Source organism: Cetorhinus maximus, chromosome 10 (assembly GCF_964194155.1).
Source record: "Cetorhinus maximus chromosome 10, sCetMax3.hap1.1, whole genome shotgun sequence".
Lineage (NCBI taxonomy): Eukaryota > Metazoa > Chordata > Chondrichthyes > Lamniformes > Cetorhinidae > Cetorhinus > Cetorhinus maximus.
Genome location: NC_135888.1, coordinates 18186082 through 18198903, shown reverse-complemented (window position 1 = coordinate 18198903; position 12822 = coordinate 18186082). Strand labels below are relative to the sequence as shown.

General features: G+C 48.7%; 1 protein-coding gene across 2 annotated transcripts in view; it reads left to right on the top strand.

The window, feature by feature from the left end:
* slc27a4 (solute carrier family 27 member 4) overlaps nt 1-12822 on the top strand; it is a 60219-nt gene that overhangs the window by 30201 nt on the left and 17196 nt on the right. For both annotated transcript variants that reach the window (XM_078550088.1, XM_078550087.1), the window contains exons 3-6: nt 2742-2903; nt 4899-4968; nt 10190-10281; nt 12436-12545. In XM_078550088.1, coding sequence (XP_078406214.1) covers nt 2742-2903; nt 4899-4968; nt 10190-10281; nt 12436-12545 — 434 coding nt within the window. The remainder of the gene's footprint in view (nt 1-2741; nt 2904-4898; nt 4969-10189; nt 10282-12435; nt 12546-12822) is intronic.

Genomic DNA, 12822 nt, shown 5'->3' with positions numbered 1-12822 from the left:
ATGGTAGTGGTCGTGGGTTTGGAAGGAGCCATCGAAGGAGCCTTGGTGAGTTTCTGCAGCACATCATGTAGATGGTACACACTGCTGCTGCTGTGCGTCGGTGGTGGAGAGAGTGAATGTTTGTGGATGTGGTGCCAATCAAGTGGGTTGCTTTGTTCTGGATGGTGTCCAGCTTCTTGAGTGTTGTTGGAGCTGCACTCATCCAGGCAAGTGGGGAGTATTCCATCACACTCCTGACTTGTGCCTTGTAGATGGTGGACAGGCTTTGGGGAGTCAGGAGGTGAGTTACTCATCGCACGATTCCTTGCCCCTGACCTGCTCTTGTGGCTACTATATTTATCTGGCTAGTTGAGTTCAGTTTCTGGTCAATGGTAACCCCAGGATGTTGATAGTGGGGGATTCAGCGATGGTAATGTCATTGAATGATGGTTAGGTTCTCTCTTGTTGGAGATAGCACTTGTGTGGTGTGAATGTCACTTGTCAACCCAAGCCTGGATATTGTCCAGGTCTTGCTGCATTTGGACATGGGCTGCTTCAGTATCTGAGGAGTCGCGAATGGTGCTGAACATTTTGCGATCGTCAGCGAACATCCCCACTTCTGACCTTATGATGGAAGGAAGGTCATTGATGAAGCAGCTGAAGATGGTTTAGCCTAGGGCACTACCCAGGGGAACTCCTGCAGTGATGTCCTGGAGCTGAGGTGATTGACCTCCAACAACCACAACCATCTTCCTTTGTGTTAGGTATGACTCCAACCAGCGGGGAGCTTTCCACCACACCTCTTGAGTTCAGCTCTTTTGTCCATGTTTGAACAAAGGCTGTAATGAGGTCAGGAGCTGAGTGGCCCTGGTGGAACCCAAACTGAGTGTCAGTGAGCAGGTTATTGCTAAGCAAGTGCCGCTTGATAGCACTGTTGATGATCCCTTCCATTACTTTACTGATGATTGAGAATAGACTGATGGGGCGGTAATTGGCCAGGTTGGATTTGTCCTGCTTTTTGTGTATAAGACATACCTGGGCAATTTTCCACATAGCCAGGTAGATGCGAGTATTGTAGCCGTACTGGAACAGCTTGGCTAGGCGCACGGCAAATTCCGGAGCACAAGTCTTCAGTACTATTGCCGGAATATTGTCAGGGCCCACACCCTATGTAGTATCCAGTGCCTTCAGCTTTTTCTTGATATCACGTGGAGTTAATCGAATTGGCTGAAGCCTGGTGTCTGTGATGGTGGGGACCTCCGGAGGGGGCCGAGATGGATCATCCACTCGGCACTTCTGGCTGAAGTTATATCATGTGATGTTGGAGTTTGGTCTCCATGTTGTTTGTTGCTGTCTTGTGGGCCATTGGGCTCAATCCCGGAATGTGCATATTTGACAGCTCCCCATATACCACAAAAGCAGTGGGACCCACTCAAGGATGCCCATTGAAAATAAGAGCAATCCCTCGCTCTCGGCCCCCTTCCTGTATTATCAATGGCCTCAGTGATAGCTGCACCACTCAGCGCTGGAGAGTGCGCAACCCTGACTCCCCATTCTAAGTATCTCGGGGGAATCTGTTCCTTTTCTTTTTTAACAACAAGTTAATCGTCACCTCTTCCAAGAGCAGGAACGCAGGCCCTCTGCCAGCCTGTGACACAGCAAGATCACGAGCTTACATCTGAACACCACTCTCTTGGGATCGCAAAGATAAAGGTGCCTTTAAAATTAGCTAGCGACGAGAGAAATCAATAGCACAAATAATCCACCTGCGCTTCTTAAATAAACACTAAAATTAGAAGCAAAATGCTGCAGATGTCAGAAATCTGAAATAAAAACAAAAGATGCTGTAAAAACTCCGCAGGTCTGTCAGCATCTGTGGAGAAAGAGGGAATGACTCTTCTTTGGAATTTCAGCATTTTCAGATTTCCAGCATCCACGGTATTTTGCTCCTTCAAAAACGATCTCGCTGACAAGTGCTAATGTAGGGGGTGTGTGTGTGTGTAGGGTGTGTGTGTGAGTGTGTGTGTGTGTGTGTAGGGTGTGTGTGGGATGTGTGTGTGTGTGTAGGGTGTGTGTGTGTGTGGGGTATGTGTGGGGTGTGTGTGTGTGTGTAGGGTGTGTGTGTGTGTGTGTGTGTATGGGTAGGGTGTGTGTGTGTGGGGTATGTATGGGGTGTGTGTGTAGGGTGTGTGTGTGTGTGTGTGTGGGGTGTGTGTGTGTGGGGTATGTGTGGGGTGTGTGTGTGTGTAGGGTGTGTGTGTGTGGGGTGTGTGTGTGTGTGTGGGGTGTGTGTGTAGGGTGTGTGTGTGTGTGGGGTGTGTGTGTGTGGGGTGTGTGTGTGTAGGGTGTGTGTGTGGGGTGTGTGTGTAGGGTGTGTGTGTGTGGGGTGTGTGTGTGTGTAGGGTGTGTGTGTGTGTGGGTGTGTGTGTGTAGGGTGTGTGTGTTTGTGTGTGGTGTGTGTGTGGGTGTGTGTGTGTGTGTGTGTGTATGAGTAGGGTGTGTGTGTGGGGTGTGTGTGTGGGGGTGTGTGTGTGTGTGGAGGGTGTGTGTGTGGGGGTGTGTGTGTGTGTGTATGGGTAGGGTGTGTGTGTGTGACCCACTGTGCAGAGTGGGATCAGACAGTGGCAGGAGGATTAAACCAGCAGTTGGTCCCCTGGGAGTGAGGGTTGTGGAGATGTCCGGGATCAGGAGGAGGACTTGGTGAATAGGGATGAATACCTAATATTAAGCGTCTCTCCGACTTCCCCTTTGTTTTTGACCAGCCCTGAAGGAGATCCACAAGCTGCTGGGGAAATCCATGTACCTGTACTGCTCTGGAGAATGGAACGCCAGTGAGGTGCTCCCGGGTACGGAAAACCTTGATCGTTTACTGGAGGCCACGTCAACGCGCCCTCCCCGCCCACTCCAGAATCGAGGATTCACAGGTACAATCATACCAACAACGACAGAAAGGAAAAGACCCTGAGACCAATGCAGCCTATCCCATCCAATCCTGATGTCTTGTATATGACAATATATATCCATCCCAAAACCATGTGACTTCTTGGGAGGGATGAGGAAGCAGATTAAAAATCCCAGGCCAATTTGGGGGGGATGGTTGGCCGATCCTGTACGCGATGGAAGCTAGTCGAAGAGATCCCCTCTGGCCCCTGATTAATGTACATACTTCTCGTGAACAGGAATCCCCAACCCAGCCAGGAACGCCCCCATTCCCGACGGAAGGAACGCCAGTGTCCACTGTGCAAGCCAACAGCCTGTTCCCCAGATTAAAAACAAAAAACTGCGGATGCTGGAAATCTAAAACAAGAACCAAAAATGCTGGAAAATCTTAGCAAGTCTGACAGCATCTGTGGAGAGAAAAACAGTGTTAACGTTTGGAGCCTGTATGACACATGGACCCGAAATGCTAACTCTGTTCCTCTCTCCACAGATGCTGTCAGACCTGCTGAGTTTTTCCAGCATTTTCTGTTTTTGAGCCTGTTCCACAGGCCCACCAGTCTCTGGGAAAAGGCCCCACCACATGATATCTGACCCAGATCTGGCTTTAAACATCTTCAAATTGTGACTCCCTGATCTTCCCTCACCAATTTAATTGGAACAGATTGTCAACGTGAGCACAAACTCTCATCGTTATCTTCCAAACCTCAATCACATCGGCCCAATTCTTTGTTTCTATAACAAGCTTAATTACCAAGATGCCCTAAACTGGCTACCATCAATTATATTACGAGGTGTCAGCTGTGGCTCAGATCATAGCACCCTCACCTTTGAGTCAGAAGGTTGTGGGTTCATGTCCCACTCCCGGAAAAAAAAAGTCAAGAACTGTGAATGTACTCGAAAGAGTTACAGCTGAAAAGGGACGTGCTTAACTCTTGTCAGACCCTGAAAAAATAGAGAAAAGAGAATCAATTATATTACTCAACTCCCCCACCCCACCCCCCAACCCCACATAACAGATGCTAATTAAAGGGACCCTAAATTAAGGGGGATTGATTGACTGTACATCCTGAAGGGAAAATCAAACCCTTGAAGATTACTTTATTGACCTAACTTGCAGTCAGTGTGTGAAAGGGCTTTAAATAAAAGCAGGAGTGGGAATCCCCATCTCCTGCCGCTCTCTCCTGCTTGGTAAGGTTCCACTGACGCTGGGAGAATATTTCCCTCAGTGCAGAGAAGAGGAGATTTGATAGAGGCGTTTAAAAGCGTGAAGGAAAATAAATTGGTAAATAAAAGGGAAACTGCTCATGGTAGCAGAAGCATTGGTTTCAGGTGATTGGCAAAAGAAACAGAGGCATTACATGAAAGTAGTGGGGGAGATAGTGGTAATGACAATGGCCTAGTGCTCCTGTGGTGTAGCCTAATGTTCTGGGGTTAGGGGTTCAAATCCCATCATGGCAACTGGTGGATTTTTAAATTCAATCAGTAAAATAAATTTGTGCTTATAAAGCTAGTCCAAGTAATGGTGACTGTGATGTGTAAAAACCCACCTGATTCACTCACGTCCTTTAGGGAAGGAATCTGCCGTCTGGCCTACACGTGACTCCAGACCCACCAGCAATGTGGTTGACTCTTAAATGCCCTCTGGAATGGCCGAACAAGCCACTCGGTTCGAGGGCAACAAATGTTTGCCCCATTAAAGAATTCAAAAAGCATTTTTATGCAGTGAGTTGTGATCTGGAATGCACTGCCTGAAAGGGCAGTGGAAACTAATTCAATAGTAACTTTGCTAAATTGAACCAGATAAACACTTGAAGGGAAAGAAAGGTTGCAAACCTGGGAAAGGAGCAGAAAAGTGGGATTAATTTGGCAGCTCTACAAGAGAGGCACAATGGGCCGAATGGCCTCCTTCTGTGCTGCATCATTCTATGATTTTAAGTGGTTATTTCCGCTCCCATGTGAATGTGTATCTTTTGTTGTAGATCGACTGTTTTATATCTACACCTCAGGAACAACCGGCATGCCCAAGGCAGCTATTGTTGTCCACAGCAGGTAAGGACCCATGTCTTAAAGATGTCAAAAGACCAACTGACCCATCAGGCTCACCACCGTAGCGCTCGAACTCACTCAGCCTGACCTCCAACTCTATTTCAAATACCGCTGCTGTCTCGGCCCCCTGTACTCTACCCCTCAACCTTTGAACCACAAGATTTGTTTCTAAGGTTTGTTTTAAATTCACTGCACAGCGACTACACGTCTGGCGCACTGTCGGAGCTGCCGTCTCTCAGCTGAGACGTTAAACTGAGGCCATGCCTGCCCTCCCGGTTGGCAGTAAAAGATCCCACGGCACTATTAAAAGAACAGCGAGGGAGTTCTCCCCAGTATCTATTGGCCAATATGTATCCCTCTACCAACATCGCTGGGAGCAGATGAACTGGCAGTTTGTTTTATTGCTGTTTGTGAGAGTTTGCTGCGTGCAAATTGGCTGCTGTTTCTCCTTACCTTACAGTGATGACACTTCAGAAGTACTACATTGCCTGAGAGAGGCTTTGTGGCGTCCTGAACACATTAAAGGCGCGATATAAATGCAGGTTACTTCAAATCTACAGTACAGAAACCAGCCTTAAGTTCAATAAGTCTGTACCTGCATAAAACCTACCCTTGGCCTCCTCACCATATTGTCCACTCACGCCCAACACCAACAGGAGCAGAAAATTCCGGCCAGAGTTTCCCCTTAATTGCTTATATGTTGGTCGTCTCAACTCCCCCTCGTGGTACCGGGTCCCCCAGTCTCACCACTCTCTGGGTAAAGGGTTTTTCTTCTGAATTCCCTTGTTAGATTTATTAGCAACTGCCTTATATTGATGACCTCTAGTTCTGGTCTCTACCCTGCCACCCCACATGTGGAGACATCTTCTCCACATCCAACCCTGTCAAATCCTTCTCACTTGGCATGTCATAACATTCAAGGCTGTGGGCCAAGTGCTGGTAAATGGGATTAGGTAGGTAGGTCAGGTGTTTCTCACGTGTCGGCGCAGACTCGATGGGCCGAAGGGCCCCTTCTGCACTGTGTGATTCTGTGAAGCTTCAAGACCCCTATCAGATCGTCCTTACGTATGTTTTACGGCTTTGTCAGTTGGTGACTCCTGTCCATCTAAAACCGCTCTTGTAGCGAGTTAGGGATTCTGGTAGGTGGGTGAAGGTCCAGGTCAGAGGTTTTGTTTTGTTTTAAAGCACGCAGAGGTTTTGGAGGAAGAGTTTTATTAAGGACATGGTAAATGGTGGCATCTCCTGAAAGCTGAAGGCTTGCCGACTCTGGAAGAGCGGGTACAGGAAGTGGGTCAGGAATCTCTCAGCTTACGGGTGAAAACAAAACCCCGAGGTGATAATTCGTGAAAAGTTTCCAAGCTGTTGTCGACTGCAATAATCCACCTCTCGTTTCCTCAGACTGAGGGGAGAGGCCACTGACTGGGAAAGCACGGGCCTGAAGTGAAATAAAGACAGTGCCTCATTCGACGGCCTCTGCTGGTTAAAAGGCTGCACGCCCTACTGGATACGCTGAGGCTGTTGACGTGCAGCTTCCGTGGGAGGTGCCGCACTGGGGGGATGGGGGGAATGCTTCATCTTTTGGGAATGCATCTCGCTGACTGTCTCCTCAAGGTAACTTGTCCAATCCACTCACGATCATTTGAAAGAAGCACTTGGCTGGCACACTGCCATAGCCAAGCTGGGCACAGACAGTGAGTAACTGAGCCGTGCAGGTTCTGTAGGTTCTGAGTGTACACAGGCTTAACTGATCACCAACCCGGGGTGCCAGAGATAGTGGAGGGAAGGGCATGTGGTCCCACAGTCGGTCTCAGCACTCTACAGCTTAGATGGGGAAACCCACAGGGGTTCTGATGAGGATGCCATACCTGGGGAGGGGGTGTGGGTTGTAAGGCAACCACTGTACGGTGCTCCTCTGCGATGACCATCACAGTCGAATAGGCTGCTGCAGTGAAGGCCATTTGGATGAGCCACTGAAGCAACTTTAGGGAGACAAATAGAAATAAGGAGGCCAGGAATGACACGCTGCAGGAGTTCAGCTCCGCTCTTGTCCAAGTCAAGTGAGAAGGATGGGTTTATCTGTCTGGTATTGTGTCCAATTCTGAGCACCACACTTTCGGGAGAATGTGAAAGCATTGGTGAAGGTGCAGAAAAGAGTCACGAGAATGGTTCCAGGGATGGGGAACTTCAGTTACGTGGATAGATTGGAGAAGCTGGGACTGTTTACCTTGGAGAAGAGAAAGTTGAGAAGAGGTTTGATAGAGGTATTCAAAATCGTTAGGGGTCTGGACAGAGGAAATAGGGAGAAGTTGTTCCCATTGGCAAAAGTGTCAAGAACCAGAAGACAACGATTTAAGCCGATTGGCAGAAGAAGCAACGACGATGTGAGGAAAAACACTTTACGCAGCGAGTGATTAGGATCTAGGATGCACTGCCTGAGAGTGTGGTGAAGACAGATTCAACCGTGGCTTTCAAGAGAGAATTGGATAATAATCTGAAGCGAAAAGATTTGCTGGGCTGTGAGTAAAATACAGGGGAGTGGGACTAGGTGAGTTGCTCTTGTCGAGCGCTGGCACAGACACGATGGGCCGAATGGCCTCCTGTACTGTAACCGTTCTACGATTTTATTTTTTTCCCTCTTCCGGTGGCTTGCCTTCCCTTCATAGCTGCCTCCCTCCTTCTGTTGTTCTTCCGACAGGGAGAGCAGATGAGCTCGCAGCAGAATTCCCTCAGTGACCTTGAGCTGCCAATTCTCAGGGGTTGCTTTCGTTCCCATGCGCACCTGTACAGCTACTGTTGACAGTCCGGCAACAGCAGGTGCCTCTTCTGATAGCGTGAGAAGCCGCTCTCACTTGACGGCCAGACCATGTCAAGGGTCTGACAAATCTGCCTTGCCACTTTATTCCTGTTGCTGGGAGCAGTCTGCCACCTGTAGGCTGGAAGAAGATCTGCACTGCTTTGCGCTTGTCGCCTGGTTACTTCGGGAACGAAAAGCATAAAGGCCCCAATGTTTCCCACGGGGGGTGAGGCGGGGGCTAGCGGGGAGTTATTATTGGGGTAATGACCCAAATAATCTGTTTTTAATTATGTTGGTTATTGTTGGGGCGGTGGGGGGGGGCGGTGGGGGGGAAAGTGGGGTTTGGTGAGGGGGAAGGGTTAATGGTGTTAAATATTGGCGAGGATACCAGCGAGAAACACCTTTTTCAAGTCAGAGAGTCATTGCCGTACAGAAGGAGGACATTTGGCCCATCGAGTCCATGTTGGCTCTCGGTGGAGCAATCCAGCCAGCAGCTATCCTCTTAGTTCTGTAGATTTATTTCCCTCAATGTGACTGGTTGCCTGTGTCCAGTGGGGTTCCACAGGGATCGGTGTTGAGTCCCTTGCTGTTTGTGGTATTATATAAACAACTTAGACTTGAATATAAGAGGGTTGATCAGTAAGTTCGCGAATGACACGAAAATTGTTGGGATGGTAAATAGTGAGGAAAATAGCCTTAGATTACAGGAGGATATAGACGGCTGGTCAGATGGGCTGATCAGTGGCAAATGGAATTTAATCCAGATAAGTGTGAGGTGATGCACTTGGGCAGGAAAACAAGGCACGGGAATACACAACGAATGGTAGGACCCTGGGAAGTACCGAGGAGCAGAGGGACCTTGGTGTGCATGTCCATCGGTCCCTTAAGGTAGTGGGACAGGTAGAGAAGGTGGTTACGAAGGCATATGGTATACTTGCCCTTATTAGCTGAGGCATAGAATATAAGAACAGGGAGGTTATGCTGGAACTGTATAAAACGCTGATTAGGCCACAGCTAGAGTATTGCGTTCAGTTCTGGAATCTGCATTATAGGAAGGATGTGGTTGCACTAGAGAGAGTGCAGAGGAGGTTTACCAGGATGTTGCCTGGGCTGGACAGTTTTAGTCATGAGGAGAGATTGGATAGACTGGGGTTATTTTCCATGGAGCAGAGGAGATTGAGGGGGGACATGATTGATGTGTATAAAATTATGTGGGGCATAGATAGGGTAGACAGGAAGGAACTTTCCCCTTGGTGGAGGGATCAATAACCAGGGGGCATAGATTTAAGGTAAGGGGCAGGAGGTTTAAAGGGGATGAGAGGAAGAATTTTTTCACCCAGAGGGTGGTGGGAATCTGGAACTCACTGCCTGAAAGGATGGTAGAGACAGAAACCCTCATAACATTTAAGAAGTATTTGGATGTGAACTTGTGATGCCATGGCAAACAAGGCTATGGGCCTAGTGCTGGAAAATGGGATTAGAATAGTTAGGTGCTTGTTTGACCGGTGCAGACTCGATGGACCGAAGGGTTTTTTTCTGTGCCGTAGACCCCTATGTCTCTATGACTCTAAGTACCCACCCAATTTCCTTTTGAAATCATTGATCATCTCCGCTTCCACCACCCTCGCGGGCAGCGAGTTCCAGGTCATTACCGCTCGCTGTGTTATAAGGTCCTTCCTCACATTCCCCACTTGCCCAAAACCTTAAATCTGTGACCCTTAGTCCTTGTTCCATCAGCTAATGGGAACAACTTTACTTCATCTAAATCTGTCACAATCTTGTATACCCCATTGATACCTCATTTTCTTCCTGTAGGGGCCATGGGAGCTTTTAAGTCCACCCGAGAGGGCAGGCAGGCCCTCGGTTTAAAGTCCCATCTGAAAGATGACACCTCAGACACTAGAGCAGCCCACTGGGAATGCCAGTCTAGACTTGGCATTCAAATCTCACCTCCTGACTCAGGAGGCAAGGCTGCTACCATTGAGCTGACACCTGATGTTGCCTGTAGCTCCCCATCCCCTATAATTGGCACACCTCACCGCGCAAACTCTACTAATGCGATGCAGCCGAGACAGATGGAGAACATTCTGGAAGGATTTGCATTTGATCATTTGAATCATACACAGGGACCCGTCCTTTGCAAACAAAAGGGACATGCTCAAGCCTTGCGTCTTTTTTTGAATTACCAGGGAGCTTGGGGAGCCGATCGTTCCCCGCTGCTTTCACCATGGCAACACCTCAGCCAATCAGAGTGGACTTGCCAGCCAATCAGCACCCTTTTCTCCTCTAGTATAAATTGTTGTGGTCGTTTGAAATTTGGTATTCTTGCATTTATCCTGACGAATGGATGAAAAACTCCGATAACATGTATCTCTTTTCAGCAATATTCGAGAATTTAAATCGCATCCTAAATTTTCTGTCTCCCTCCAGGTATTACCGAATGGCAGCTTTGGTTTATTATGGTTACCGTATGCGTGCGGATGACATTGTTTATGACTGTTTGCCTCTCTACCACTCGGCAGGTAACCTGGGCGAGGGTTGCGGGAGGAGGGGTTGGAGGGTTTGGGGGGGACACAGGAAGGGAGGCAGTACAGCGCTACCAGTAAACACTGCCACTCACCTAAATAATCTGCAGCCGTTCAGCGAATACTGGAACCCAAACATAGCGTTCTCATTTATAGCACCATGCCATTTAGAACCGAGACCACTTTCTCTGAAATCTGACTTCAACTGATTTCTAAAAATAATGGAAGTTTTTATCCCTTGTCTTTTTTTTTTCCCACCCTCTGCTGAAAGCCTTTTGTAAACACGTGTTTGTGGGTTCCGAGAAACGTTGGCAAGGCTGGCATTTATTGCTCATCCTTTGTTGCCCTTGCAGAGGTTGCTGGCAAGCCTTCTGTTTGGAACCGCTGCAGTCCCCGTGACAATGGTCGTCCCACAATGGTGCAAGGCAGGGAATTTGGGAATTCTGGGATACTGATCCCAGCAACCATGAAGGAACGGCGATGCCTGTCCCAGTCAGGAGTGATGGTTGAGGCCCACTGCAGGTGCTTTTCATGTGGAGTTACTGCCTGATTTACCACCCCCGCACCACCACCCCACCTCACGCCAAATCCCTCCAAAACCATATCCAGTGTGTTCCAGCTCTGTAATACCAGTGCCAAAAAAGAAATGCTTGTCTACTTGGATGGCCAGAGACGAAAGCACGATTCCAACCCAACATACTTGGGAGTGACTCTAGATAGGATCTTATCCTTCCAGGGACATTTGAAGAAAACAGCAGCAAAGGTCAAAACCAGAAACAACCTAACTAAACTTGCTGCATCTACACGGGGCCTCAGCACTTGCCCTATCGTAGCCCACAGCAGAGTACTATGCACCTGTCAGCCACACATCATCACACACGCATCCTGTTGACATTCAATCCAATGCAACATGTGCATCATAACTGGAACTCTCCACTCAACACCCTTCCCCCGTTTCCTGTCCTCGCAAATATCACACCCCAACCCCTCCCCATACATCTGTCAACTGGTGAAAACCCACAAGCTGGTTGATCCCATTGGCACTGCACCTCACTTCCCACTCCACAATGACCCGTTCAACCCACCTACTGCTCACCTTCCATCTCAGCGCCTCAGATGGAGCCCCCTTCCTGAGCAAGGTCTACCAGCAGAACGTCCTTTGGATCAAGGAATGGGAAACACTGGAAGTCACTAACAAGTTCCTTGTGACAAACCCCATCTGTTGAAATGGCAGGCCTTGAACCACCACAGCGAGGGTGGTCCTTGCTAAATAGGTTCAAGACAGGCCAGGGTCCCTGTGCAGCCAACCTCCACCGCTGGGGTCTCAGTACAAACCCCTTATGCACTTGTGGAAAGACTCAAACAATGCTGTACATTCCTAAGGAGCGTCCCCTCTACAGACTAAGTGGTGGACTAATCACCTTGAACTCAGCAAATGAGGAGGCTATCGCTTGGCTTTGGGGATTTACATTCGCCAAATATATAAAACCTCCCACCGTGGGCGCCAGGTCCTTGTAGTCCGTGGATAAGAACAGTGAACTCAATGCAGATGTCTGAGGGGGCTCGATGGGGTAGATGCTAAGAGGATGTTCCCCCTCATGCGTGAATGTAGAACTAAAGGGCATAATTTCAGCACAAGGAATCTACCATTTAAAATGGAGATTAGGAGGAATTTCTTCCCTCAGAGGATAATTTAATCTTTGAAATTCTCTACCTCAGAGAGTTGTGGGAGACTGGGTCATTGAATCTATTCAAGGCCGAAATAGACAGATACTTGAACTATGGCGGGGGAGGGTCATGGGTGGTGGGGATAGGCTGGAAAGTAGAGCTGAGACCAAGATCAGATCAGCCACGATCCTATCGAATGGTGGAGCAGGCTCGAGGGGCCGAATGGCCAACTTCTGCTCTTCTTATATTCTCCTGACTGGGGGATTGAACGTCTTGGCTTGTATCGCTCTGTTCCAACCAGTGCGACCAGCCAACAGGATCTCGGGTTGCCAACATTCCATGCCCTGGAGTTTCAAGGCATACCGGATTATCCAGGAGAAATATGTGCTGACGGCTGCAGGATTTACATCCAGCCGGCATAGCCACCCTCGCGGTTAGAAACTGAATCCCGTGTCGCTGATCCAGTCATTTTTGCTTTTCTAGGGAATATCGTGGGGATAGGGCAGAGCCTTCTCCACGGATTGACTGTTGTAATCAGGAAAAAGTTCTCCGCCTCTCGCTTTTGGGATGATTGTGTCAAGTACAGGTGCACGGTGAGTCAGCATTCTGTGCAGAGGGCGATCCCGGTTTGACTCTGACGCCCTCGGGCTTATCAAAATCATAGAAAAATTACAACAGAGGGGAGGTCACTCTGCCCCTTGATCTTGGGCAGTTTGAAATGGACTCTAGCTTAAACCCCCTCTACTCTGTTGAAGGCTTTTATTGCGTCTCTGACCCTATCTGCCCTTTATACCCCCATAAACACAGACCCCGGGGCACTGAGGTGGGGGGCACTGGAATGGCAATGCCACTCACATTGTCCCACACCCT